The 27,960-nt window shown below is 47.2% G+C and overlaps 1 protein-coding gene across 3 annotated transcripts; it reads right to left on the bottom strand.

Annotated features, from left to right (window-relative positions):
* Nucleotides 1-49: 49 nt before the first annotated feature.
* LOC138503074 (gap junction beta-4 protein-like) lies at nucleotides 50-27,960 on the bottom strand. Of its 3 annotated transcripts, none has more exons than XM_069622562.1 (2): nucleotides 27,536-27,960; nucleotides 50-1,422 (listed from the first exon to the last, which is right to left on the bottom strand). In XM_069622562.1, the coding sequence occupies exon 2, from the start codon at nucleotides 1,407-1,409 to the stop codon at nucleotides 582-584; it is 828 nt and encodes a 275-aa protein (XP_069478663.1). In that variant the 5' UTR covers nucleotides 1,410-1,422; nucleotides 27,536-27,960; the 3' UTR covers nucleotides 50-581. The 3 variants fall into 3 exon arrangements, with proteins under 3 accessions (XP_069478663.1, XP_069478660.1, XP_069478661.1); XM_069622559.1 differs by having other exon boundaries at nucleotides 50-1,427; nucleotides 27,536-27,957; XM_069622560.1 differs by lacking the exon at nucleotides 27,536-27,960 and adding an exon at nucleotides 23,305-23,529 and having other exon boundaries at nucleotides 50-1,427.

The following is a 27,960-nucleotide window of genomic DNA, read 5'->3' as shown; positions in this document are numbered from 1 at the left end:
TTTATCCAAAAATTAGGTCAATTGTATATTGTTATAATTGTATAAAAAAGAAGCACTTTATTTATATTTACATTTCCAGGTCAGGTCACTATCTCTGCGTGACAAGAAATGGACAGTACAAGAACATGTACCATGCAGCAATCTGCTAAAACAATTAACAGTGATTATGCATTTTGACACCTCTACATACAGCATCAATGAAAATATAGATCTAGTTGGTTTCCAAGAACAGGCAGCATGGTCAAATCCTTAAATAGGTGATGGGCAGTGCTTTGATCTCTTACTGAAAGTGCTTTCAGGATCATCCGACCTTTCAACAAGCAAGGTTTGGAATATTTATTTCCAACAAAAGTCGTAAACATATGTTAAATTGAAAATGACATTTGGCTATGACACCAAGATTATGGCAATACCAAAGACACAGAATTGTGTCAGAATCTCAATAGTGCACCAGGCAGGTTCCACCTCTACTCTCTCCACTGACCTGGACTACGGTCCCCAAGGGCGTTCAACCCACAGCGCTTTGAGATCTTGCCAATGATAAACATGGCGCTCCACAAATACACAATAACATAACAAAACTATATGGCGTGCCAGGGGCCCACTGGAGTGACCTTAATTTGAGGTATTTGGCCCTGCGTGGCATTGTTGTCCTTGTTGTTGGCAGTGTAGATTTCACAGTCTTTTGTGTTGAAGGGCATGTTGTTAGCTATGGCCATAAGGGGCATGGAGTTGGTCCTCTGCTTCTTAGATTGCACGATGCACTCCCTGCATCTCTTGCAAATCAGGTAGGCCATTTCGCTCAGGTTGAGGAGGACACACAGCGCTGACGTGACCATCATGAAGAGGGTGAAGAGGTTTTTCTCAGTAGGCCTGGCAATGTAACAGTCAACGATATTGGGGCATGGGTCGATGAAGCATTTGACTACTCTGGGGAGAGTATAATTAGGGTAGATTCTGAAGAACACATAGAGGAAGATAATGTCCACGGCCGCCTTGACCAGGAGGCTCAGAAAATAGGTCCACCAGAGCCCACCTCTTTTCTTGCCTATATGTGTGTAGAGCTTGCCGCAGTCTTCTCCTAGCCTGTCCCGGCGTTTCCTCTCTCTGTCCTCCCTGTACGCCACATGCATGAGGACCAGGAGGGATGGACAGGTGACGAAGATGAGCTGAAGGGCCCACAGTCGAATGTGGGAGACAGGAAAGTAATAGTCGTAGCACACATTGTGGCAGCCCGGTTGCCGGGTGTTGCAGTCAAAGTCGCCTTGCTCGTCCCCCCAGACCCGTTCTGCGGCAACCACGTAAACGAGCAACCGGAAGATGAAGACCACCGATAGCCAGATGCGCCCGAAGGCGGTCGAGAATTCATTGACTCCGCTCACCAGGCCGGAGAAAAATGCCCAGTTCATGGCAGCTTCTCTGCTTCACTTGAAATAGAAAGAAAATCATATTAGCTCCTTGAAACCATACAATAATATCTTATTGAACATATATATTGGTAAGAAAAAACAAGTATTGAAAAAGCAACATTTTGGGTGTTTGTGTTGGCAAAGGGTCATTTGCCTCTTCGCCTATGAGCCTTGTTTTTGCCTTCCTACCTGCTGCACCTGTGAGTACCCCTAGCTTGCTAATTACTGTGCTGTCTCCCCACAATGCAGTACTCACCTATAAGGCATATGCGCCTTACCCACCTCTCCTTACACTTTCTCCAATCATGCTACAATGTCCCGAAAATCCCACTACTCCATCTGACTTATTTATTTATTTGTATTCATTTATTGGGTTCTTATAATGCGCTATACACATTGTGTTTCAAGGCGCAACAAGACAAGGGGGGAGAGGGATGACAAAATAAACAACAGTCCTACTAGGCCTTGTGACATTCAGATCGTGGAAATGAAATAACAAGAAGTGCAGGAGAGTGGGGACAGAGGGAAGTGTCGGAGGGTCAAGTGAGTGCCAGGGGAGGCCAGGTGGACAGAGCCCAGGGAGAAGAGAGTGCAGGGGCAGAAAGGTCCACGTGCTAGGTGCAAGGAACAGGGCTGGAAGGGCTAAGGGGGTGAAGGCCCAGACAGGCTAGTACAGGGGGAGGGAGCCTAGAAGGACAGGTGCAGGTAGGGGGGTGCCAGAGGAGATAAAGTGCAGGGGGTAGTCTGGACAGGGAGGGTCTGGTGCCCTGTAAGAATCCGAAGGAACCAGGCAGCTAGTCAAGAGGCAGAGGGGGAATATTAGCAGGGGAGGGAGAGAGGGAAGGAGGAAGAGAAAATGAGGGTCTTGAGAGGCTTCCAGAACTTAAGAAGAATGGGCTAAAGTCTGAGAGGAGCAGGGAGTCCATTCCAGAGGAAGGCACCTGCAGTAGAGAGATATCTACCCCCCACTCTCTGCTTGGAGAAGCATCTGATCTGCAGAGAGTTTGACGCTAGAAGATAGAAGGGTTCTAGCAGGGAGGTATTTAAAGAGAGTTGGACGTAGTGGGCTCCCAGGCCCCAGAAAACCTTGTGGATGATGCAGAGGGTTTTGAACTTGATCCTCGCAGCGACCGGGAGCGAGTGGAGAGATTTTAGGGCTAGAAAGATGTGGTCCCTGGGTTTGAGACCAAGGATAAGTCCTGCAGTCCTATTCTGGATTAGTTGAAGGGGGCAAAGGGAGTAGTTAGGTAGGTTGAGGAAGAGGCAGTTGCAGTAGTCTAGCCTGGAGAGAACCAGAGCTCTGGAGACATTCAGTTTCTGGGGGAAGTTAAGGGAAGGGAGAATGCCTCTGAGGAGGAGCAGCTGAAAATGGGCTTTCTTGGCAAGGTCCGTGATGTGAGGAGAGAAGGAGAGAGAGGAGTCGAAGAGTACACTAAGGTTTTTTGCCTCACAGGAGGGTGAAGGGAGGGGGCCCATGGAGGGTGGCCAGAGTGTAGGCGGAAGGAGGGAGCTGGAGTCCCAATGAGAAGGATCACAGTCATACTGGCATTAAGGCAGAGATTGTTGGCAATGCACCATGCCTGAATAGCAAGCAGACAGACAGTCAGGAATGAGAGAGGAAGAGGAGGTAAGCTTGAAGGAGAGTTGCACATCGTCTGTATCACATTGGAAGTTTGGAGAGAAGACAGAGATCAAATGGACTAGGGGGGCAAAGTAGATGCTGAAACGCCAAGGTGAGAGAATAGAGCCCTGAGGGACACCACAGGTAGAGAGTGAGACGGAAGAAGAAAAGAGCCCAGATGAACCAGGGTAGGTCGTTCAGAGAGAAAGGAGGTCAGCCAGTCCAGAGCCAGGTACGTGATGCCAAGGGTATTATGGAGCTGATGTATATGCGTGGCATGATTGACCGTATCGAAGACAGTGGAAAGGTCAAGAAGGATGAGAACGGAAGAAGAGTTGAAATCGAGATTAGAGAGCAAGTCTTCACGGGTGTTCAGGAGTGCAGTTTCTGTGCCTCTGGCAGCTCTGAAGCCAGATTGGTGGTTGTAGAAACAACCAACAGATTCAGTGTGGGGAATAAACTGGGAGTTGGCCAGCTTCTCCAAGAGTTTCCCAGGAAGGTGGTAATGGAGATATGGTGGTAGTTAGCCAGACATGAAGGGTCAGCAGCAGGCTTTTTGAGGAGATGGTGCACAACGGAGTGCTTGAGGAGTGACGGGAAGGATCCAGTGGCAAAAGAGTGATTGCAGAAATCAGTTGAGGCTGAATAAAGCAAGATAATATTGTCCTCATTAGTTCTGGAGGAGCAGGGGAACACCTGTTTGCATGAGACTTTCATAGAGCGGACTTGTCTAGAAACTTTATCAGGTGATATGGGAGAGAAAGAGGAGAGTAAGAGGGAAGGGAGTAGGGGGGCCAAGGGAGGTCTGAGAGTGGGTGAGGGAGAAGGGAGGGGTGTAGAGGAGAGTGAGGATGGGATGTCCTGAGTTTTAGTAATGAGGTGAGAGGCCAGTTCAGCCGTGTTGCTAGTGGCCCCAGAGATGCAGGCTTTGATATAGGCCCTCTTCTTCGGAAAGTCTGTATTGCCTTTGGAGCAGGTGGCAAGCCAGTTTGTCAGAGGATGTGCTCTAAGCCCGCCACTTCCGCTCAGCTGCTCCGCTTACTTCCAACAAACCATTCTGACACCTCCCCTAAAAACTATCCACCTCGCCTCTCTTCCTCTGCGACACAACTTCAAACCTCTACCTTACCTCACCAGCTCAACATTGCACTCTGGAATGTTCAGTCTGGTTGTAACAAAACCTCCTTTATTACTGACTGCTCTCACTCCAGCTCCCCTCCCCTATACCTTCTTGCCATCACTGAAAGCTGGATTTCTCCATCTGCAACTGCCACTCTGGCGGCCCTGCATGACTCCAAAGTATCCTTCATTCACTCTCCTTGACTGACTGGCAGAGGTGAAGGCGTGTGACACCCACTCTCTTCCCACTTCAGTGCCTCCCAAATCTCCAATGCCACATCCTCTGCTACCACTTTTGAATTCACCATCTCCACTGTTGCTGTGCATCACTCGGTTCACACCATCTCCATCTGTCGCACTCCTGGTCCCACCAGACCATTCTTTTGTGATCTTGGGCAACTCCTTGATTCTCTTTCAAGTAAACCCTAACTCATTCTCTTAGATGACTTTAACCTTCACTGTCCCACCCTTCTCAGAAATCTAAACTTCTGTCTTTTCTTAGTGACCACAGTCTCCACTCTATCCATAACCTACCCACCCACAGAGGTGTTAACTCTGTGGATCTCTTATTCATCTCCACCCCTCTCTCAACCACTGATACTACTGTCACATAATCCTTATCTGATAAGTCCATTGTTTCCACCACCATCTCCCTTCCACCCTCTGCCCTCTCATCATCGGTTTCCTCACCTATTGCTAAAAGGAAATGTAAACCTTCTGCCATTCTTCCCTTTCTGGTGGAGCTACAATTCTCACTCTCTCTCCTCCTTCACACCTGATGCTTCTTTCACTAACACTGTATTCTCCAGCAGCCAAACCCTACTATATGACTCATTCTCCTCTCACTCCTGACTGCTTTCTTCCACCCCTAAGTCGCAGCATCCTCAACCACTGGTCACCCTATGCATACGCTCTCTCCACACAGACGTGCATCGGCAGCTGTGCAAATGGAAGTGGGCCAACTCACATGGGGACCTGCAGCTCTACCTCTCTACCCTGAACTCCCTCAAGTCCTCTCTTGATAGAGCGAAAAGGGAATACACCATACTGGACTCTCTCCCAACCACCCTTGTTGGCTATAGGGCACACTAAACTCACTCCTCCTAAACCTATGACATTCAACTCCCTTCTCACAGCTAATAACCTCGCTGAATGATGTGCTGCAAACAAACATTTCCTAAATTAGAGACTCTCTCCTGACCTTCCTCACACTCCCTCCTTCTACATTCTGCCCTCCACCTACTCTACCATACTCTTTTGTCTCTATCTTCCTGTTCAGTCACAGTAATACTGACGAAGACTAACCCCTTTTGTGCCCCATCAGACCCTTGTGCTCCTCTCACCTCACTGAACTCTTCAACCTGTCTTTGACTCCACTTACTTTCCCTCTCATTTCAAAATGGCCATCCCTCACCTAGAAAGCAAGGAGTCAACGCAAACCTGGCAGCAAACTTTCACCATGTGTCTCTCCTTCTGCACTACTCTAAAGGGCTGGAAAGGGTTGTGTTCAACCGTTTTGACAATTTCTCAGACATCTATAACCTTCGAAACCTCCGAGAAGCGGATTCCGCCACTATCACTTCACTGAAAATGCTCTCATGAATGTCTACAACTTCACCCCCTCTTATAAGCACCACCAACCTATCCTCAAACTGTTGGTGTCCAAAAGGCTCTGGGCCTCATTATAAGTTTGCCAGGCCGGAATGAATGTGCCGGTAATCCCATTTACCGGCACGTTTCCGGACCAGCAAACTACAAGGTTGCCAGTGGGGTGGCCTGATTTACTTCCAGCCAAGAGCTGGAGGTAAGTAAGGCACTCCACCAACAATAACCAGCCAGTATTACCAGTGCTGGTAATACCAGGCACATCTATGGGCTCATCTGTAGCACCAGCATATGCGAATATATTCATGTTCCACTTTGAACATCACCACATTCTACATAAAGAACCTTGGAAAAACAAAATCAAATTCTGGAAGCGGTTCATTGACGATATCTTTGGAATCTGGGAAGGAACATGTCAAGAACTTCAAAAATTCCTCATATACCTTAACAACTGCCAGGAAGGCATTTCCTTCACACTTGAGATTGGAAACCCAGGTGTCCACTTTTTGGATGTACAAGTTGAAATGAGAAATACAGAATTCTGTATGAACATCTATAGAAAACCCACGGATGTGAACAGTGTCCTACACTTTGGAAGTTTCCATCCACTTCATCTAAAAAATAATCTTCCATATGACCAATTTCTCTGCCTAAAAAAGATCACATCGGACCCCATGGCACTACAATCAGAACAAAAAACCATGAAAGAGAGATTCATAAAAAGAGGTTTTCCAGAAGAAACAATCAATGAAGCATTGACACGAACAAGTACCACAACAAGAGAAGATCTACTACAAGAAAAACCGAAAAAACAAAAAAACAGATTAATTCACACTCTAAAATATTCTAGCCAAAGCTATCAGGTGAAAAGAATAATCAACAAGAACTGGGACTTAATAAAATCAGACCCTAACTTAAACAGACTATTCCCTGCCCCGCCAATGTTGGCCTACAAACGGGGTAAGAATTTAAAAGACAGTTTGATTAGGGCAGAAAGACCAAAAAAGACTACACAAACTACACTGAGCAAACAAAGGACAGGAACCCATGCTTGCCTAAATTGCCAACATTGTTCTAACCTAATCAAAGGTGACCACATAAGACACCCCAACAGTGGTAAGAAGATTATGCTGAAAGACTTTGCAACCTGTGAAAGCAAAAATGTAATTTATGGACTGAGATGCCCCTGTGGCAAGTATTACATGGGGAAGACCATACGTAAGGTATGAGAAAGATGGACAGAACATAAGTCCAATATATGAACGTGGAATATTAAATCCCCAGTGGCAAGACATTTTAAAGAAAATGGACACAATATCTCTCAACTCAGAGTAGTTGTATTGGAAGTAATCCGACCAGCACCCAGAGGAGGGGACATGGCCAAAAGATTGGCACAAAGAGAATTATACTGGATCCACACGCTAGATGCAATGACCCCATTAGGCCTCAATGAAGATTTCTACTTGTGCGCATACCTATAGAACCACAAACCTGCTTACAACCATCTTAGGGGTAGCCACAATGAGAATGCCCATTGTCCAGAATGCTCATGGCAATAGACACTACCCAGTACGTCAGACATGGAGAGAACTCATCCAGTATATATATTTATGATCTGGAAGGCATGATACTGCATACCACGATAGTTATGTAACTAGTTATGTAACTATAAAACTAAGGGGGTATCCCTAATAGAATAAAAGTTTCAATGACCAAGTTCTGCATTTCATATTTTGGATAACATTTGAATTACTTGACAGATTGTAAGTCTCTGACAGATTACCAGTTTGAAAGTTCGATTTATTTTAACCTGGATCAACCAAGACAACTCGATTGTATACAATACTTGTAAAAATTATATAGAATGTAAGTCTCCTACAGGTTTCACTTGAAATCCATCGGACCCCATTAACACTATGTTACAACTAGATCACTATATTGTTTCCCCTTGATTTAGTCACGACCATTTACGCCTCAATCTGTCCATCACCTTTTTGCTACATTTGGCCTATTAGCCATGATATCTTTACCTTGCTAGCCGCCCTAACGGCATTCTGAAATGCTTTAAACACGTGATTTGAATAACTATGTCACACTTACAATTTGGACACTATGGGCCTTTTATACCCCAGCCAACATCAATCCTAATCCTTTTAAACTTCCTCTACATCCCGCAAGGAATATATTTTCTCTATATTTTCTTAATATATTTTTTTGTTTACATTGGTGACGTCACGTCACGCCATGACGTAGTGACGTCATCACTAAGCGCCACAATATAAACGGCCATTTTGATCCCCATTGAGATCACGCAATGAATGCGAAAAGAACCTCCACAATCCTGGATTTTATCCTTGAGGTAAGCTTCTTTTCACCTCTGTAGACACCACCCTATCTAATCCTTATACTTTTACTTACCTTTGCCTTTTCAAATCTTTTTTTCTTTAGTTAAACGGCATGCCAAAGATCGTATAGACTCACCCGACATTTCGACCAAAAGACTTAGTTCCTATTTCGTTCACATCGTGCGTTTTGGCGACTTTTGGAACATTACTTAGGGTAAGACCTTTCCTATTAAGTCACAACATAAATACCTGTATCCATATTCATCCACTCTGACTTAACTTAGTCAAGGGTATCTAAACGCAACATTTAATTACTTTCTGGGAAACTTGTAGCTTTAAGAATATTCTATATCTAACAGCAAGCCCTCATGACTTACTGAAGGTACCATGCCCCAATAAATATATAAGTGTATACTCCCTGGACAAACTCTGTGGATCTATTTTTTGAAAATAGCACTAACAGATCACCCTCAGCCATGAGTTTATTGTTTTAATTATGGTTTTTAGACTAAGGGTCTACTGTAGACCGTGTTGAACTTGAAAAAATAAAATGCATTGTAGATTCCAATATCTATCAACAAAGTTAATGTTGTATTTATGAGTTCTCATCTCTAGCATGACAAAGCAACTGAATATGAAGCTATAACTACTTATTTTCCTTATGAACACAATAATGTTATGATTACATATGTAAACAGATACAAATAGTACTCTACTATAAATATAATTATGTTTTTTTAAATGTTCCTATAGATGTGTTACACAATGTTGAATATACCCCTGAAGAAGAGATATTTATTTCGAAACGCGTTGGGCCACCTATGAACTTTTGAACAATAAAAACATCTTCTGAAGAAATATCCTCATCTATGAGATTAATTATTTGAAGATACAATATGCTTGCATGTCAACAAACATATTTGAATGTATGAATTTGAAATTCACTCCTAAAAATCATCTTAAATGTTTAGCTTATCTATGAGCTTGTGAAAGTGTGCAGGGGACGGGAGTTCCTCCATCAGGAACTTATCTTGTTCAAATACCAGCAATCCCCCCATGGAATGGGGATTAACATACCGTTGCCGGCACACTGAAATCTTCCTCTCTTGTCCTAATTTCACCCCTGATCACTTTATCAACATTTCAAACTGTCTCTCTGCCATTAAATATCGTATGGCTTTCCACTATCTAATGTTAAACTCTACCAAAACAGAGGTGCTCTTCTTCCCTGCCAAATACTTTCTGCCATCTCTTTCCCTTCCTATCCAGTTTCCACTTGACACTCACCTGTCTGTTTCCATTTCCTTCCCACTCTCCCCCTCCCTTCCTTATCTATGTCTTAGCTCTTGCACTATCTGAAATGTCGTCAGGCCGAGTATGATAGTTAATTTCACATCCTTGCTGTTCATAGCCTGTAAGAATGTGATTGTATTTTCCCTTGTTTCCTCCCTTGCCTTGAAGTGCTTTGAAACACATTCATATCATATCAGAAAGAAACTTCGGTTTCAACTATGCCCTTTCTCACACCTTCTCTACTTTCATCTCCAAAACTGCAATGGCGGCTCACCCCAACCTCCTCAATATTAGGAAAATCAGGCACCTCCTTCATTTCAACATCCGCAAGCATCTCTTAACCACTCCTGTCTTCTCTAAACTGGAATACTGGGCCAGCATCCTCTTTGTTCTCCCAAGTATGTTTTCTATCCTCTCGACAAGAGGATTAACTTCACTACCAGGACTCTTTTTTTATCTCCCTCACTTCCCACCTACTCGAACCGTCACCAGGCTGGATAGCTGACAATGCAAAACAGGGCCGGATTTAAATGTCTTTGCCTGGTTCATAAATCTATCTACTGTGTGTATCCTCTGCTATACAACTCTTCAAGCCTTCTCCTAATCTCTGCTCTGCCTCCTCGACTACCCCAGAGGCTCCTCACCCCTCCCCGTGCTTCCTTTTGCTTCCGCTCTTTCTCTCTTGTAGTTCCACTTGGATGGAATTCTCTTCCCACTGGATATCTGATAAACAGCCCACGCTGATAAATTCAAAACCAAACTAAAAATCTACCCCTTCGCCTCCAAGTAATCCTCTTGACCTACCTGTCATCTGCCTTTAAGCTAACATGTTTCCCTCACCTCTAAAATGCCTCTGGCGCTCACTTTCTCTGCGTCCACTCTAACACTTCATCCATCCTGGTCACATCCCTAACACAGCTGGCCGTACTGCCTATCTTCGCTTCAAAATGTCTAATGTTGATTGTGCTTAATCGATGTAAATCCACCCATTTATTGTCCTTGGTGACTGTTCCATTTACTTCCCACCACAACCTGGGCAGAGCGTCACTCTAACTCCCCCCATTGAAAGAAGTTCACTTTTGAGATCAAAAGGGCATTGCTCTTCCCTGTATATATAAATAAGTAAATAAATAAGACATAGGATAGGCATTTGCAAGGCACTGCCACAATGGTACTATCTGCCCGTAAAATTGCAACAGCAGTAAAATGATGTAAGTACCTGGACATACGATATCAGTCCATGACAAATACCTATCTAATACCTATACACAAGTCAAAACAGCTGGTTTTGCTAATGGTTTCTTTTCATAGTAATTCAGTGCATGTAACAGATGTGAGGACACACACATTGCTTTTATATCAAGTGGCTGAAGGCACACTTGTTTAGGATCTTTGTATTACACCAGTAGCAAATGTATGGGTGCAATTAAGTCACTAACTCTCAGAAGACTTTGAGAAACACTTACAGGTACGTTGAGAACGCAGGTTAATGTTACTGTGTGAGAAAGCTAGCACAAATAGATCCCAGGAGGATGTGTTTTGGGTGTGGAGGGGGGGAAGGGGTAGTTAGCGGCAATGTCCAGAGGGAGTTACATGGCCATGAGTAGTTGTTAGGTGGGTGAAGCACCAAACAACATCCACAAGCACGCCTTCCTCCTCCCGCTCTCTCCTATCTATACTCTCATGCAGTCGTTTTCACTTACAGGTGGTGCTACAAGACCACGTGCAAGCCAAAACTAAAATGCGACTATGTTAACATGCACAAGAAAAGGAACGGAAATAAGAACTTTCATTTACATTTAAACTCTTTAGTACAACATTCCCACCGCTACCACGAAAGGACAAATGATCTTCGGTTGCAGGTAATTTGGTCGAAAACAATTGGTCGACTGGACAACTGGTCGAATCAATTTGGTCGAAAACCATATGGTCACATTTTTTAATTTTTTATTTTTACCCCTTTTATTTCTTTTTATTTTTTTTTTCAAACGAAAACCCACAAAACACATATATAAATAAAATAAACAAATTTCGACCATTTGGTTTTTGACCAAATGGCGTCGACCAAATTGCAGTCGACCAGTTTGTAGTCGACCAAATGACCGGACACCATGATCTTCAATGTTCTGTTGGCCTTTTCCTAGACATATAGCATCCTAGCGCTCTTCTTTCACATGTTCTTTTTGAAAGCTGTTTTTAAATGATTCCTAAAAGCTACGTTTTTTCAAAATTACCAAGGAAGAGGCCTTCTTATCTAGCAGTGAAGAACAGCCTGGAAGCACGCGCCAGTCAGGAGAAATAATGCAGGTGCAGAAGATCCATCCGCCGCTAAAGATGGAGACGGGTAGAAATGCCCCCCCACCCAAAGCCTCTTTCAGAAGTGGAGCCCCTCATCCACCCCCAGTCTACTATGGGTGACCCTTTTCCCATGGAAGGCTCGGGAAAGCTGTGTTTTGAGTTGTCAGGTGATGCCGTCAGAAGTAGGAGGTCATCGTCGTCTAGTGATGGCCCTCGTCATGCAGAAGGTTAAATGTGATTACGCGGAATCACAAAATAACGTATCCAATTACAACACATTTCTTTTTCGTTGTTTTTGGCGGGGTTCCCCCCAAAAGCACCCCTTTTGTTTTGTTCTTGATAGTTTTCCCCCACCCTCAAACCCACTATTCCCACTGCCGACCCCATTTTTTGTTTTTTCCCAAATTAGTTATTTTGGATTTGTTGTAATTGGATTCGTTATTTTGTGATTCCACAGAATCACTGCATACCCATTTGGAAACTCCGTTTTGAGGCAAAAGGGATTTGTCTGGGGGAGTCGAGGCAGTAGACCTCAAGTGGGGCTTGAAACGTGGAGACAGATCTGCAGTTGCAGAGCCCAGGTGCTTGTACGCTTTGCTTGCCATTTGCATTATGGATAGGGTGACCAGACGTCCCGGTTTTCCCGGGACAGTCCGGGGAAATCACCCTCTCCACCGGGGTCCCGGGAGTTTTTTCATTTTAGAAACCCCGTCCGGGGTTTGCATGGTTGGGTGCCTACGGTCCTGGTTTTTGCCGGGACCTGATTTTGAAATCCCGAAATCGCGACTCCTCCTGCGTGAATGGGGACCTGAAATGCTTTTCACACCCCCATTTACTCCCACTTCCCCTCCCCAGCGCTCTCCTCCAATGAGAGGAGTGTGCCTGTGAGCACACCCCCTCCCCGCCCCAGCAACAGGCCAGAGACATAGAAGTAGGACTACCGTTTTATTTGTATTTACGTTAGTCCTACTACTATGTCTATGGCCTGTCCCGTTTTTCTTTTTTTTTTATCTGGTCACCCTAATTATAGATAACCTCTCTATTGAATTTCAAAGCACTCAACCAATAGGAGAATATTAACCACTGACCAAGCCCCCATAAACCGGTCTTAAAAGTCTCTTTCTCGTACTTGTTGGCCTCATTCTGTGGGCACTGCTCGCTTCTTCATTTGACGCGTCGTGACTATTTGGGTTCTTTTCTTTTTAAATCTTTTCAACTCTGTCTGAAAGCCCACTGCCTCGAGGTCACCCACTGGGGATTGGAGGCCTTTTGTTTGCAAGTGCTCAGTACACGAGCTGCAGAGCGAGAGCTGCCATTGGAAGCTTTTCTGGACCAGGGCCCTGAATAGGGGCAATGTTTGAAAGCCCAGGACTGGGATAAGCCAGTGCGCTCTTTCTGTTGCAAGCACACAATTACACAGGCCAATCATGCTCTTTCCATGAAGTACTTACAAGGGAACCCGTGCCGATCCTTTATAAAATTCCAAGCTTTACTTCTCTGTGGTTATTCTCTTGTTTTATTTCACACACACAACTAAAGCTTTTTTCACAGAAAATTGGCTGTAAAGAGCATGCTTTTTCAATTTAATGCCAGAAACTATGGCTCAGCCGGGTGTCTTCTGGGGCATTTTAAGACTATTACAGAAGTGTAAAAGTTAAATAGCTTAGGAGAATGCAAACAAAGAAACTAGCAGTTCCAAATAAAGAGGTAAGAAGGATGCCGGGGGATGGGAAATAAAGGGGTAGTGGGACTCTGCTGGTCACCGTAAGCGCACTCTGAGGCACTCTGAGACTCGGGAGGTTGGAGCTGTCGTGACCACAGTCAAAAATCCTACAGCGCAAAATAAGTGGCATATCCTTGGGAGAACGAGGGGCCAACACAAGAGCTGGTCCAAATGAACTCAACAGCATTGGATCTAGTTGGGTACAACTTTATATCACAAAAACACAGGGAGCCAAGAGTATGCCACCGCACTCTCAGTTTATTGCCGGTTAATACAGTGTGTTCTGTGCCAAAAGACCATTCAAAAAAAGACCCGGCTCCAGGTTTTCTTAAAGAAATGGTGTGTTGCCAGAGGACACATGATTTTGTGTTGATCAAGAAACTGGTGGTTATTATTATTATTATTATTATTATTATGATGGTACTTATGGAGCGCAGATCTGGCTTCGAGAAGCAACAGAGCGCTTTACAGAGGTATACACCGATACAGATGCATAACAGAGCTCTTTACAGGGGTGAACAACATCACAGATGTATAACGGAGCGCTTTTCAGAGGTAACAACAGAACAGATATACAGCGGGTGGGATACGGAGAGGGGCAGAGGATCAAAGGGAAACAGTCTGGCCAAAGGCTGTGCCTTCAGCATGTCCAGTCGTTCACTAGCCTAAACATGCCATTGTGTGGCTCGCTAGAATGCCTAAATACATCTGCTCTGGTGCGCTGACATCCGGTGGCAGAACCGTGGATCCTGCTCTAGCTCAAAATACTTTGACCCGCTGTGGGAAAGCCAGACCTTTCTAGTTTTGGCTTGCAACCCACCATAAACCACAACCAGAGACCCAAAAATGGGCTCCAAAGACTCATAGTGCCGAGCCTATGAATAATGACACTCTGACTGAGCAAAACATAACTTACCACGGTCCTACCCTTGAATCTACCTCAGAGTGACACCTATGAATAATGACCATCTGACCGAGCGAAACATAACTTACCACAGTCTTACCTGTGAATCTTCCTCAGAGTGACGCTACCGTGAAACCGAAGGGCTATCACTCCCAGCTCGTCCAGATCCAGAACGTAATCCAGGAACAGTACGCTTTTAAGAATAAATCATCCACTCCAGACACTCGCCTCTCCTACCGCTATGCTCACTCTTTACTTTACAACAACACACTATAGAGCGCAGCTACACCCCTGGATCAATTTTGGCCTAGCTGCACGCATGCAAAGAATACTCCATGAGCCCTCAACATCCTGCTAACCTGCAGCTATACCTCACGAAAGAATCAGGTTGGCTGCACACATAAACGTTTTACACAGGCCTAATGTCGCAAGAATGCAGCCTCGGAGATCAAAAGCCTGACTGCACACAATCGACTGATCTCTCACTATCACCCCACCTAACGTTAGGATGCAGTTACCATCAGGCAATCACACATACTGAGTGCACCTGAGTGCACCCAAACACCCTATACTACCCTACTCTCTTGACTGACCTGGACTGCAGTATGCAAGGGAGTTCAACCCATAAGCGCTTTGAGATCATACCAATGATATATAGGGTGCTATATAAATGCCAAATAACAATAACAATATTAGGTGGCGCTGAACGCACTACCTATAAAGCCAAAACTATTGTCATTAAAATAAGAGCAATAACATGAGAACTTGAAACAGGGTGTTGGATGCAGGTTTGTTGTAATGCTTTTCAATGCATGTTGGCATATGAGGATGGATACATGGTTTGACTATGTGTCCCACCCATTTAACGCCCATTGCTAAGTGAAATCAATGGGCTTTTCCTCCCATTCCCACTTATCTCCTCCCGCGACACGCCTCTTTTTGAAATCTTTGGCTGAATTTCTACTGTGTGGTGGATTTCCATCCAAAATGGCAGCGACCATGTTTTAACGTTATTAAAACGTGATTTGACTTAATTGATGCTTTTAAAAATATTTACTGCAGCGTTTCATTTATGTTACATATTGTAATGTATTTTGTATTTTTTTTAAATCAAGTTACTATTACAAATCCGTTTTTTGAAAAATGTCTGTAAACATGTCCATGTACTTGTGGATGTGTGTGTAGCGTTTTCTGGTGAAGCAGTACCTGATTGGATATGCAGTGTGATGTCACTATGATGGGAGTGGTTGGATAGTGTCTGCTTTTTTACCAAACAGCAGCCATTTTGTTACACTAAATCAGCCAATCTTCCAGGCATCGACGTGGCTGGTTTTTCTATGAATCTGGTTTCTTTAAGCAGGCTGGAAGCCCTTTACAGATTTCCGCCTCTGTATTACTCCAACCTATCCTGCAAAATCAGTATTGTAATAGGAAAAACTCCTCCACTCCATTCAAGTGACTCCATCCCAGCTCGGCATGGCGAGTGCCAAACACCCGAGTGCCTGGCTCGGGAGAAATTCGTAAAACATTTCCCGCCCACTGAAAGCTGTAAACAGTTGCTGTATTGAATTTGTTTTTTACGGGTTTCCTTCACCAAGACGTAAGAGTGTCGCCATTACAAAATGGGTGCTCTGAAGTTACTCGGATGAGGCAGAGTGTAGATGAGGGAGGAGTCTGGGACTTAACCTCCCACTGAGCGACTTCAGGCTCTCTGTTGCAAAACGATCTGTTTGTACTTCTTACAGAAGGTTCCTTGATTTTGTCTGTCATTCGTGACTTAGGTCGCAAACTTCAACACAAACACAATGATGTGTACACAGACGCAGAAGAGCCCGGCACCGCTCCTGTTACAGGAGTCCTACGAGGATTTGCAACATCTTTGGTTGCCAAGGTGCGTTGGCCTTTTGTTCAGCTCAAGGCTAGCCCATGTGGATATTATGAAAGCGGTGCTCGGCCTTCTAAAGGCAGTTTGTGATTGGCAGAGGGACATGGCAAAATATATGTTATTAAACCGCGCATTGCACAACAAGGAGCGGGGATAACTGTTGCATGTCTCCCCTGTTGGGAGGCATGGTATCTCCCAGTGTGTTGTCTTGGTCACGTGGGGAACCACGTGCCCCCCCCCGAGAAGGGATGTGGCGGCTGCGGCCGCAGTAAAGAGGTGAGCTTGTGACCCCTCCCCCACCCCGGGGAAGTGCAGCGAGGTTAGCTGCAAGAAAAGAAATGGAAGGCCACTGAAGCCCGCGGCAGCTCATCAAAAATACGGGCATGCCGCGGCAGAAAAAAAAAAAAGTTTTAAAAATGTACAAGTGTAAAGTAACGGAGGCCCGAAGTGGTCCCAACACAAACAAAGGGAAGGGGCGTGGCCCAGGAGACCGGGGCCAAAAGAAGCACAAATAGGTAAGTGGTATCGACCGCGTGAACTGATGCTGACCCCCACCCAAAGCAATGAAGTGTGCTGGCCCCCACAGCAACATGAGAATGGGTGGCCCTAGACACCGGCCACCAATGTCTACCGGTCAGCAGCCCTGGAGTGGAAGATGAGGTGATTTGAGTGGCTTGCAGTCCCGCCACCAGCACCGAGCAGTGATGAGCGATGCACCAGCCTCAAAGGAGGCAGCAGCGGCCCCTGGCCCCAGGGGCGGTCGTCCCGGACTCGGATAGTGGAATCATCTGGCCACCGCTACCATCCTGCCACGAGGCGGGCCCTCCAGATTGTGGTCCTGGCCGATGTGGCGCCTGGGCCTCCCCAGGTGCGGCTTTGCCGGTTTGTGTGACTGTGCTGTGACTGTCCTAAACGAACTCTGGTGAGGATGCAAGCTGGTTTCCGGCGACTCCACGAGTGCGGAAGATGGACATCATAATTGACATTCCCCTGAAGACTGTGAGCCTGCAGACACGGATTTGATTAAAATAGCCCAGTTGGTGGGCAATGTAGTGTGGTGCACACCTGTAGACTTGGAGGGCTTTATGTTGTGCAAGTAGCTCTCAGTGGTGCCTTTCAGGGACATGAGAGCCACTCACCCAGGTTAACAAATGGTGTGTAAAGTAGTAGAGTGGCTCAAGTAGTAGTAGTGGTGGTTATGTTGGGACTTTGGGGGTTTTGTTTTATTGTTATGAAAAAGGAGGAGTGTTGCATGTCTCCCCTGTTGGGAGGCATGGTATCTCCCAGTGTGTTGTCTTGGTCACGTGGGGAACCACGTGACCAAGTTAATAAAGAGAACGAGCCGTTTCCTGGCTCGGCAGTCCGACCACCATCCGGCTCCAGTGTTGCCCTTCATGCACCATGCTGGGCCCAGGGACGGGGCCCCGATTGAGGACGGTGCCCTGCCAGGCAACGCCGTCCGGACGGTGCCCCTGCCGGGCAACGCCGTCCCTATGGTTCCCCCAACCATGTGAGGCGGGTTGGGGAGGCGACCCCGGCCTGGGTGCCCCCAGAGCCGGGGCAGCGGTGAGTCAGGTGCCCCCGGCCATGTGTGCGGAGCTCCGGTGATCCGGAGCGGGAGGGCTGAAGCCCCACCCGTGAGTCTGCGGCATGGGTGCTGCATCAGTGTGTCTTTTGTCGGGTGCCACCCGACCCGAGTATGGGGCTGCCCTATGCCCCGGATAAGCCCCCAACAATAACGAGCAGAACCGCTGGACGAGCTCACACAGCAGACTAGCGCAGCACGGCAGCGCAACCTGCACTGGTCAGTATGCTGGATATGTGTATTAATGCTTGTACTCGAAAGGTGGAATTAAGCACCTGTTTGCCCTGATAAGTGACGGTTGTGTACAAGTGAAGTCCCTGATCAACCTGGCAGGTGCAAGCTCCCCAGGTAACTGCTAGGCCAAAGCACTAGACTGCGCTATACAGAATGCGGCAATCTAGCCTTGTAATTAACAGAAACTTTGCATTTACATGTTATAGAGCTCGGTTTACGATACAGGAAACACTTTTTCTTTTCCTGGACCCACAGTCTGTCCACTCATAGTGCAGTCTGCCCTCGATATGTCAACTCAGCCGCCTTTCCTTCTCAATTGTGGAGATCACTTGTCCTCTCATATTAGCTTTGTAGGCGTTGCATGTAGTGGCCTCACTCCTGATGTTGGTAGGGGCAGGGGCTGTGCTGGAAATAGGATTCCATATGGTCTTGCAATTCTTTAGCACGCATATTCTGCAGTATCCCACCCACGCTACCCCACTCTCTGTACCCCCACCCACCTTACCCCCACTCTCAACCACCACTCTCTCTACCCCCACCCACCCTACCCCCACTCTCAACCGCCACTCTCTCTACCCCCACCCATCCTACCCCCACTCTCTCTACCCCCACTCTTTCTACCCCATTCACCCTCCCTACCCCCACTCTCTCTATCCGAGCCACCCACCCTAGCCCCACTCTCTCTACCCCCACCACCCTAGCCCCAATTGCTCTACTCCCACCCACCCACCCTACCCCCACTCACTCTACACCCACCCACCCACCCTACCCCCACTCGCTCTACACCCACCCACCCACCCTACCCCCACTCGCTCTACACCCACCCACCCTACCCCCACTCTCTCTACCCCCACCCACCTACCCTACCCCCACTCTCTCTACCCCCACCAACCCACCCTACCCCCACTCTCTCTACCCTCACCCATCCACCCTACACCCACTCTCTCTACCCCCACCATACCGTCAGCCACCTACCCTACTCTCTCTCTAGCCCCATCCACAATACCCTAACCTCACTCCTTCTCTAATTCCACCAACCCTACCACACTCTCTCTACCACAGCCCACCATCCCTAGCCCCACTCTCTCCACATCCCCTGCTCTCCCTACCCCCACTCTTTTAAGCCCACCAAGGCTAATCCCACTCTCTCAACCTCAACCCACCTACCCTACCCCAAATCTCTCTATCCCCACCGACCCTACTCTCTCTACATACCAACCCACCCTAACCCCACTCTCTACCCCCTCTCATCCTTTCTCTCACATTATCTGTTTATTTCTTACCCTCTCGCTGTCAGCCTTTCTCGCTCATATTTCCTCTTGCTCATCATCGAAGGCACCTTCTCCAAACGCTTCCTCGCTGGCTCTATTCTCCTTCTCTTTCACACCCACAACCCTTATTGCATCCTCCTTCGAAACTTTGCACTCTCCTCCTTGCACCCTGGTGCCTATAAATGCAAAATGCAAAGAACAGCAGTAAACTCCAAAACTATTGGTTTTGCCAATGCTTGTTACTTTTGTATTTGCAATGGGGTCCAAGTGCAACTAGGGAGCAAACCAATGGACAGGAACTGGTCAGGGGTTGTCTGGAGCATGGGTATACATGCTATGCCCTCCGGAGGTTGCGCACTTCAATCCCATCTCTCTAGCCAGAACAGTCAGGGGTGAAGGATCATGGGAGTCATCTGGATAGCCACATAATGAGTAGCCAAGCTCAAAGACAGGTCAAGGACATCGGTTCTATTTTTAGTGGCTAAGGTTCTTCCATACAGCAGTCTTTTGTTGTTGCTTCTATGTAGAGCACTTGAGGTCTGTGCTCTATTTGATATTGAGCTGTGTACTCTGTGCTCAATATAACACGCAACTAGAAAACTCAACTATGTGGGTAAGTCACCTGGAGAGACCATGGGGTCTGGTGACCAACACATTGCAAGGAGTGCATAGGCCTAAGCTGTGCCCTATGCCCTGTTCTTGCAGCCACTAGTCTTGTTAGAGAGGTTGCTCAGTATAGGCATCAATTGGCAGTGGGTCTCTACTTGTGACCCCCACGCATGGATTGCTCTCAGGGCATCACTGGCCTATAAAGATATTTTGGCCCTAGGATTGCAGGATTGACCACACTGCCCACATCAAGGAATTGGCAGTCCTGAGCATGCCCTTCTTGCAGGGACGGCACCAGGGCCTTTCAACCATTTAAGTTGAAAGGGGCCCGAGCCTCAGGAGAACCCCAGAAACTGCCTTCATGTTGCCAGTCAGCAGTCTTATATCACGGCAATGTATTCCTTTATATATTACTTTCATTCTGGGGCTTTAAATACGCCATTTGGAGTGCCTGCCTTACAAGCTGAGTTTGCTGGAGCCCTTCCAGTCGACACTTCTCTCAGGGTATACAGAAGTGTTATCGCCTCATTGCCTTTTAACATTGGTTACTCCACTATGGACACACCGGTCATGAAGTTTTACCAGGGTATATGGGGGTATATGTTATGTGAGGAGACACCTGGGCCTATGCTGCTGGTTGCTGTTCAGCAGGAGGCCTGGCCTTGCTACATGGCAGTAAAAGATCAATGAGGCCACACAGTGACATGTACCTCCAGCGGGGTGTGGCCATACGACTCCACACCTTGGCTTATGATAGCTGCTGCTGGTTAGGAGGTCATATGAGTTCTGTTTTGTAGTCTGCAGGTTTTGTTGTGTAGTTGTCAATAACAGGGTGGGCTCTTTCATGCACTGGTGGTAAGACTTTGGTCCTTGATGCTCTGACATTGCATTCAGAAAGAGCAGTGAAGTGTTAAGAGGCAAATGAATAAGTCATCAATATCTCCCCAAGGTCAATATTGCACAGGTGAGAAATGTTACTCACTAAGACAACCGTACTGCCCTTTTACAAGGCAGGTAGATCAAGAGATGGACCAACAGCAATGAGCAGCCATCTTTTCCAAAATGGAAGCCGCAACACACTTCTGATTAAATGAAAGGCCTCAAGGCTTCACGAGGACTCAAAATTCTGAAATTATAAAATACAGATCCGTGCAGAGCTCAGTCAGGAGTTGATAACTACAGACAAGGTTACCGCGAATTAAGGGTGGGTCTGAACAGTGCAGTGAATGCACGAGATAGCAATTCGCAGGACACAAGAAGGATACTCCCAGTTAATTACCATTTTTATAAGCGAACAACCAATCTTTGTAAGCCAGGTGCAAGACAATTATAAGCCCACAGACTCCTTGCGGAATAGCTCGAGAATTTCCCCAGTGGAAAAAATGACCATAACATTCACACCAGTATTAGCTAAAATCCTAATGAATGCAGGGTGAAGTCATTCCAAACACGGTCCCATCACACGTGAGCCATACTTTACGAACAGTGTTCAGTAGTAGGGGACACAGATAGGATACCTGCTATACTCCTTACAGATATCCCCAGACACGAGACACCACATAAGGCCATATACAAAGGGATCACCCTGGCTCATGGCCTAGGAATGAGTGATGGTATCTTCTTTAATTGAAAGGAAAGCAGACCACGGACTTGTCTCCCCCTACTCCTGTCTGGCTCATGTCTCGAAGACCTGTCAGCTGTCCAAGGTTGGTCAGTAGAAGCTAACCAATCAGAACCCCTGATGTTAGGCTGTCAGTCATGTATTAAGTTAACCAATAGTTTATTGCAGAGATGATTGTTATCAATTTGGAGGTCGTCTCAGAAGGAGCCATCGGATAAGCGTTATCCAATCACAAACGTAACCCCAATAGAATGTATATGTAGTACCCACTATTAGCAAATCCCTGTACCCCGTAGCTTTTGGTAACTACGATTACAGTATGATGTCAGGCATGACGAATATTGGATATTTAAACTGTTTTTGATAAGCACGGCCAGAGAGCCAAGACATGTTATGCTTGTATGCTGTCCCTGCTTTATTTGGGTGGTAATAAAGCTGGGTTATGCCTTACAGTTTGTCTATTTCTATTATTGTGTCCGGTTTGATCCGGCTCCAGAACCTCTGGGTAAGTGGGACTTTTACAGACCATCTTATAAAGAGGTCTGTGCAGCCGGGCGGTCTCTGCCTTTCCCACTCCCGCACTCAAATGATGTATGTGGTCAAAGAGGCTGAACTCGTCTGTGATCGTAGAGCATCGCTGAGTCACGGCTGTGGGTGGGTGGCAGTCTCGTTTTAAATGACACTGCCTTATGGCCGTGTTCTGATTGTTTTCTTGCCAATCTGACGGCGGTTACGAAAGTTGACTTGAAATGTGTATTGGAATAAGAACAGCACACTGAGTCACTGTTTACTAAGCCCTTTCTTTCACCGCATGTCAAAAAGCACCTTACAAAGAGCACTATATGGATGTGAATATGGTGTTTGAAGGTGCTCAGGGAAAGATAGTCTATGTACATAACAAGTGTGTTTGTGTTAGAATGTAGAGCCTGAGAACAGGCTTTTTTACAGTGTACGATGACAAATACAATTGTGTTTTTGTATTAACAAGAAGTGATGATCTGCTATATGGAGAATGCAGACCAACTTAGCGACCTGTCATTGTGGCGTGTATCACACATCTGCAGGTGTAGAAGGGAGGGGTAGCCCGTGTCCCATCCATATGAATAGGTGGTTACAAAAGGGCAGAAACAATTCCCAAGGCACCTGCACCTTCCGACTGCCTGTGTTCTAGATAATGCTCCCACCAACTTCCTGCACCCCCACGCCCCCTCCCCACCCCACAGATAAAAGGAATGTTCAACGCGCAGAGCGTCAGGCTGAACGTTTGTGGACGACACTCAAAACTACACTCTTTTAAACATCATGTTGCAAGTCTCTAAGACGCATAAGACTTTGTGCTCGGCTGTATTTATTTTACACTTTCCACGGATTCTGTGGAGTAAACCTTTTTTGCCACATAGCTTTAATCGCTTGGTAAGTGATCATTTTAGTTTGTATTTTAAACAAATATGCGTTTAAGTGCAGATCAAATATAAACACGGTCTGGAACTCTTCCGCCGCTAACCGGATTCCGGCTTATCACAGTCAAGCTGGAGTGGAAGTGCTACCACGTGTACGCACTGCCCCTTCAACCTTGACCCCGTGCCAAGTGGCGGGTGGTGAAACCGCTGCGCGTGTTTGCGAGATGCACTTTCCACTATTTGCAGTTCTATAACATGGCATTGTGCTTCTTTCCCCTGTCTGTACCCGCTCAGACACAGCAAAGCCACTAGCTCACGCTGCTGCATGAATGAATATGGTAACGTACGGTCAGTGCGATAGCACATTGAGTTAAGCGCTCACCTCTGGCTCTTGTGTGAAACCTGCATACACAGGTTGGAGTGCCGGTGGCCAGATCCGCCATTTATCCTCTCTACCCATATGGTGTCCCCCAGGGCTCTATGCTCTCACCCTGGCTCTTAAATGTCTATCTGGCCCATTTGGCTCACTTGATCTCCACCTTCTCTTCTAAGTTTCAGTTTTATGCAGATGACTCTCAGCTCTCTTTCAGGCTTCTCACACCCTCCTCTGCTCCCAACCATTCCTGACGGTTATGCACGATTCAGGATTGGTGCACCTCCAGTGATCTCTGCCTCAATGCCAGTCAGACAGAGATCCTTCTCATTGGGACCCCTGCTCCCGCTTCACCTCTCTCGCTCTGGCTGCCCTTCGTGGGCCCTCTACCCATCTTCCTATGAGGCAAAAAACCTGGGCGTCATCTTTGACTCCACCCTCTCCTTCTCTGCTCACATCACAAACCTTGCCAAAAAAGCCCAGTTCCAGCTGCACTTACTCAGGGGTATTCTATCTCTCGTCACTTGCCCCCAAAAGCAAACCGTCGCCAGAGCCCTGGTTCTCTCCAGGCTGGACTATTGCAACTGTTTCTTTCTCATTCTGCCTTCCTCTACTCTTTGCCCCCTGCAACTAATCCAGAACAGAACTGCAAGACTTATCCTTGGCCTCAATCCCAGGGACTGTATCTCCCAGCCCTCAAATCTCTCCACATGCTCCCGGTGGCTGCAAAGACCTCTGCATTGTCCACAAGTATTTCTGGGGCCAGAGCCTGCACTACATCCAACTCTCTCTATTGAAATACCTTTCTTCTAGAACCCTCGCTAAGCTACCACCAACTCTCTGAGGGACAGACGCTTCTCCAGGCAGAGATTGGTGGGAAGATCTCTCTCTTCTACATGTGCCTCCCTATGGAACAGCCCCTGTGCCCTCTCAGGCTTGAGCCGGACCACCTGAAGTTCTGGAAGCAGCTCAAGACCTTCCTTTTCTCTTCTGCCCTCTTTCTCTCACTCCCTTGCTAACTTACCTGTCTGCTGCACTGACTGGTTGCGTGGTTCTCTCAGAGTCTCACTGGGTACCAGGCTCCTTCCTGACCAGTCTTCCGTGCACTGCCTCCTGGCATACCGCACACTTAGGGGCTGTAACTGTAACCCTTACAGCCTCCCTGCCTCCAGCACTTACCTAGAATCAAGCTGCCCTGGCTGTACTTACTCCGAGCCATGCTGTCCTCATCGTACTTCTCCCTTTCCTCCCACTTGCACTCCCCCTCTCCTTCCCCTTGCACTTCTATTGACGCACGTGCACGATTTGAATGACACAAGGCCTAGTAGGATTGTTTGTCTTGTCCTCCCTATGTTTTCCCTCCCTTGTCTTGTGGCACCTAGAAACACTTGTGTATAGGTGCGTTATAAATGCCAACACGTGTGTGGGCTTCTTCTTCGAGGTAAGGACACGCTATAACGTTGATCTGTTCCAATTATAATACCTGATCTAATTTAAGCAAGGGGTGCTGAGCCTGCTGTGGTCGCACCAGGCCACAAGTCACATAATGAAACTAAACACACCAGGTTGTGTGACCAGAGTGCTATCCCCTATTATCTCAAGGTTTTTACAACATAACGATTACATAAGCAATGCACAGGTTCTTTCATATACAATTGAAATTGGGAAATTCATCAATAAGTCATAACTAGTTAGTACTAGTGTTCTTTGTAATAAGTAGCATGAGTAGCCAACACGTGTTTTGACCCCTTAACAGCAGGTCTTCCTCAGGGCTTTCTTGTGTCGAGGAAAAGCAATTGCTGAAATTCGACCTTCCGCTTACATTAACAAGCTCAAAATCAGCCAAAAAAGTATACAGTGGGAAAATATTTCCCCAATGAGTACTATACACTATATAGAAGAGCTAAAATGCTCACAGTGTGTTGATGAGTGCCATCCAATATTGCTTCTCTTTGTGTAAGGTGGGCAGTTCAGAGTTGATCAAAAGCAATCAGTGATAGATTGTGATGTTGCAAAGTAATCTTAAATATTCGGACCTTTCTTAAATGATTTCAAAAAGAGCTGGGCCCTGCAAGAGGGCAATGCCCGGACAAAGGGGTCAGAGTGTAAAGTCAGCGGGCACTCATGAGTACATCTGGAAACCACATCTCTCTCCTGACAGGCCTAGCGCCTCGAAGCACCCATTAGGCCGCATGAGCACTATGAAACCCCCCTAAATGAACTAAAACAAGGTATTACTTTAAGTGGGTACTACAGTATTTCCTTCGCTGTCTTTCTTCCCAATAGCTTGTGGGAAATATGGGTATTTACATGCCATCGGCAATGTCACGAACAGCGCATGGCAGTGGCCGAGCTCTAGTCACCATGGGAACCAATGTCAGTGACGGCGTCATGGCCTTTTGACTTTTTCAAAGGAAGGGCCTCAGGGTATCCACCGGCAATTCCAGCAACTGCCCCCATATTGCCAGTCAGCAGCCTAATAAGACAGCAACATATTCCTTTATAAATGCCTTACGTTCTGGAGCTTAAAGTGTGCGCCTTGCTGCGCTCCCCTTACAAGCTGCGTTTGCAGTAGCCTGTCCGGCCATCACTTCCATTGGGGAAAACAGAAGTGTTATCACCTAGCTGCCTTTCAACACTGGTTCCTCCACACACATCAACTACTTGTTTGCAAGGAAGGATGCATAGCTATTCAGCGGGCATTCAGTGTTTCAGCTCCCTGCTGACTCGCCATCTCGTAGGTGGGTTGGGCTTGCTGAACATGTGTAACATGGGGCCACTTTGAAAACTATTTCCATAGGCCTGGCAACATAACGGCAGCATGTGTTTACTGGGCAGATCCTGCTGCCAGGTTTGCCCAGTGGAAACGATTTCCAAGCCCCAATCGCTCCAGAGCCCAGTACGCATACGCTGTGGTCACATCAAAGAGAACCAAAGTGCCCACTGGGCCCGGCCTTTAGCAACTCAAAGACACCCAACATGCCCACACTGGGCTGGCCCAGGCCACTGTCCGAGTCCACGCACCAAGATGGTGCCTGACTCAAAAATGTTCAGTTCATTTCTGGCCAATCAGAATTGCTTTCTTTCAAACAACAAATCAAGTCATGTGTTGCTGCCGTTCTTATATGCGGATCAATCTAGAAGCAAGAAGCAGCCAATGGGGGTTCCGCGATGGTGGCACACAGGTCCGCGAATCTGTCTACCTGAAATATCCCTAAGAAAGTGGTCTTCAAAATGGGGGGCTGCGCCTTAGTTATCATGTCAAAAACTATTGTCTTTCCACTGGGAATCCAAATGAATCATAACAACATCACATGTTTATTTAAACCAATCAGGCAGAGAGAACAACTGTAATGTCACAAGTTGAATTATTGAATCACAATTTATAGCGTGCACGGATAAACAGCGTGCACGGGATGTTTTTCCAATATTGACACGTGATTGAAGTTTGTTTTCCATCCCTGGCAGAAGGAACGCCTCTGGGCATCACTGCACACACGTGGGTGTGGGGACGGGGGTTGGTGGGTGGCAAGGGCGGGGGGGAGGTGGGTGTTGTAGTGGGTTCTACGGGAGCATGGAACTTTCTGGTCACTAGTTAGAAACACGGGGATAGGTTCAAAGCAAACACAAGCTCTTACTAAATGCTTGGACGCCACTGCCACCTAAAATGCCACGGGCAGCATGGAAACGTGCCCATGATGTGCCCGGCTGAAACCACAAACTCAACCACATCTTTCAGCTCAGCAATGCGGTGGCATGGCAGCAGCCAAGCCTCTGCCGCTGCTGGGATGTGGCAGTCACGGGCAGAGGCACAGTGCCACCCGATGCCAGAACAAAGTGGTTGTGCTGGGATGTGGTATAGTCACAGTGCCACCCGATACCGCACATCTACTGACTGTGCTCCGCAGAGGCCCAGTGCCCTGCGCTGGTATGTGCTAGTCACAGCCACAATGCCACCAGATGCCACCACATCTACCGACTGTGCTCTGCGGATGCCCAGTGCCCTGTTTTGGTATGTGGACGTCACAGCCACAGTGCCACCCGATGCCACCACATCTACTGACTGTGCTCCGCAGAGGCCCAGTGCCCAGCGCTGGTATGTGGACGTCACAGCCACAGTGCCACCCGATGCCACCACATCTACTGACTGTGCTCCGCGGATGCCCAGTGCCCTGTGCTGGTATGTGGAAGTCACAGCCACAGCGTCACCCGATGCCGGTGGAGGGGAGTCACTCCTTACCTGAGAGCAGGAAGGGCGGCGGGGACGGTCCCTGGGGGGCTCTACCGGACCTTCTCTTGTTCCCACTCCATGGCGCCGGCTCCTTTCACTGATGGGCAGAGCCCGCCTGCCCCTCTCTCCTCTGCGGCTGGGACGGCTTCTGTGAAAGGCGCACCAGGGAGTGGAGGCACGGGGTGTGTCTCTCCCCCCTTCCTTTCTCAGAAGGCTGTGCACGGGCCTCCCGCCGATCCCAGGACTCGCACGGGCTGCGCACCTGGAAACAGGATCTGCCGCTGCCCCCGGGGAGGGTGAGGTCAGAACGGCGCCTCCGGGCTCCACATCGCCCCCAAACAATCCCAGTGCTTGAGCAAACGCAGGGACGAGAAGAACCGGCCAGGCACCAGCGCCTTAACCTGAGGATCGTGAGCGCACGCAGGGAGAGTGGC

This window comes from Ambystoma mexicanum, chromosome 11 (genome assembly GCF_040938575.1).
Source record: "Ambystoma mexicanum isolate Mex_15411 chromosome 11, UKY_AmexF1_1, whole genome shotgun sequence".
Classification (NCBI taxonomy): domain Eukaryota; kingdom Metazoa; phylum Chordata; class Amphibia; order Caudata; family Ambystomatidae; genus Ambystoma; species Ambystoma mexicanum.
This window is presented reverse-complemented; position numbering and strand designations above follow the sequence as displayed.

Bases quoted from the DNA above. Each gene is read 5' to 3' on its own strand.
- LOC138503074 (XM_069622562.1), bottom strand. From the start codon at position 1,409: ATGAACTGGGCATTTTTCTCCGGCCTGGTGAGCGGAGTCAATGAATTC.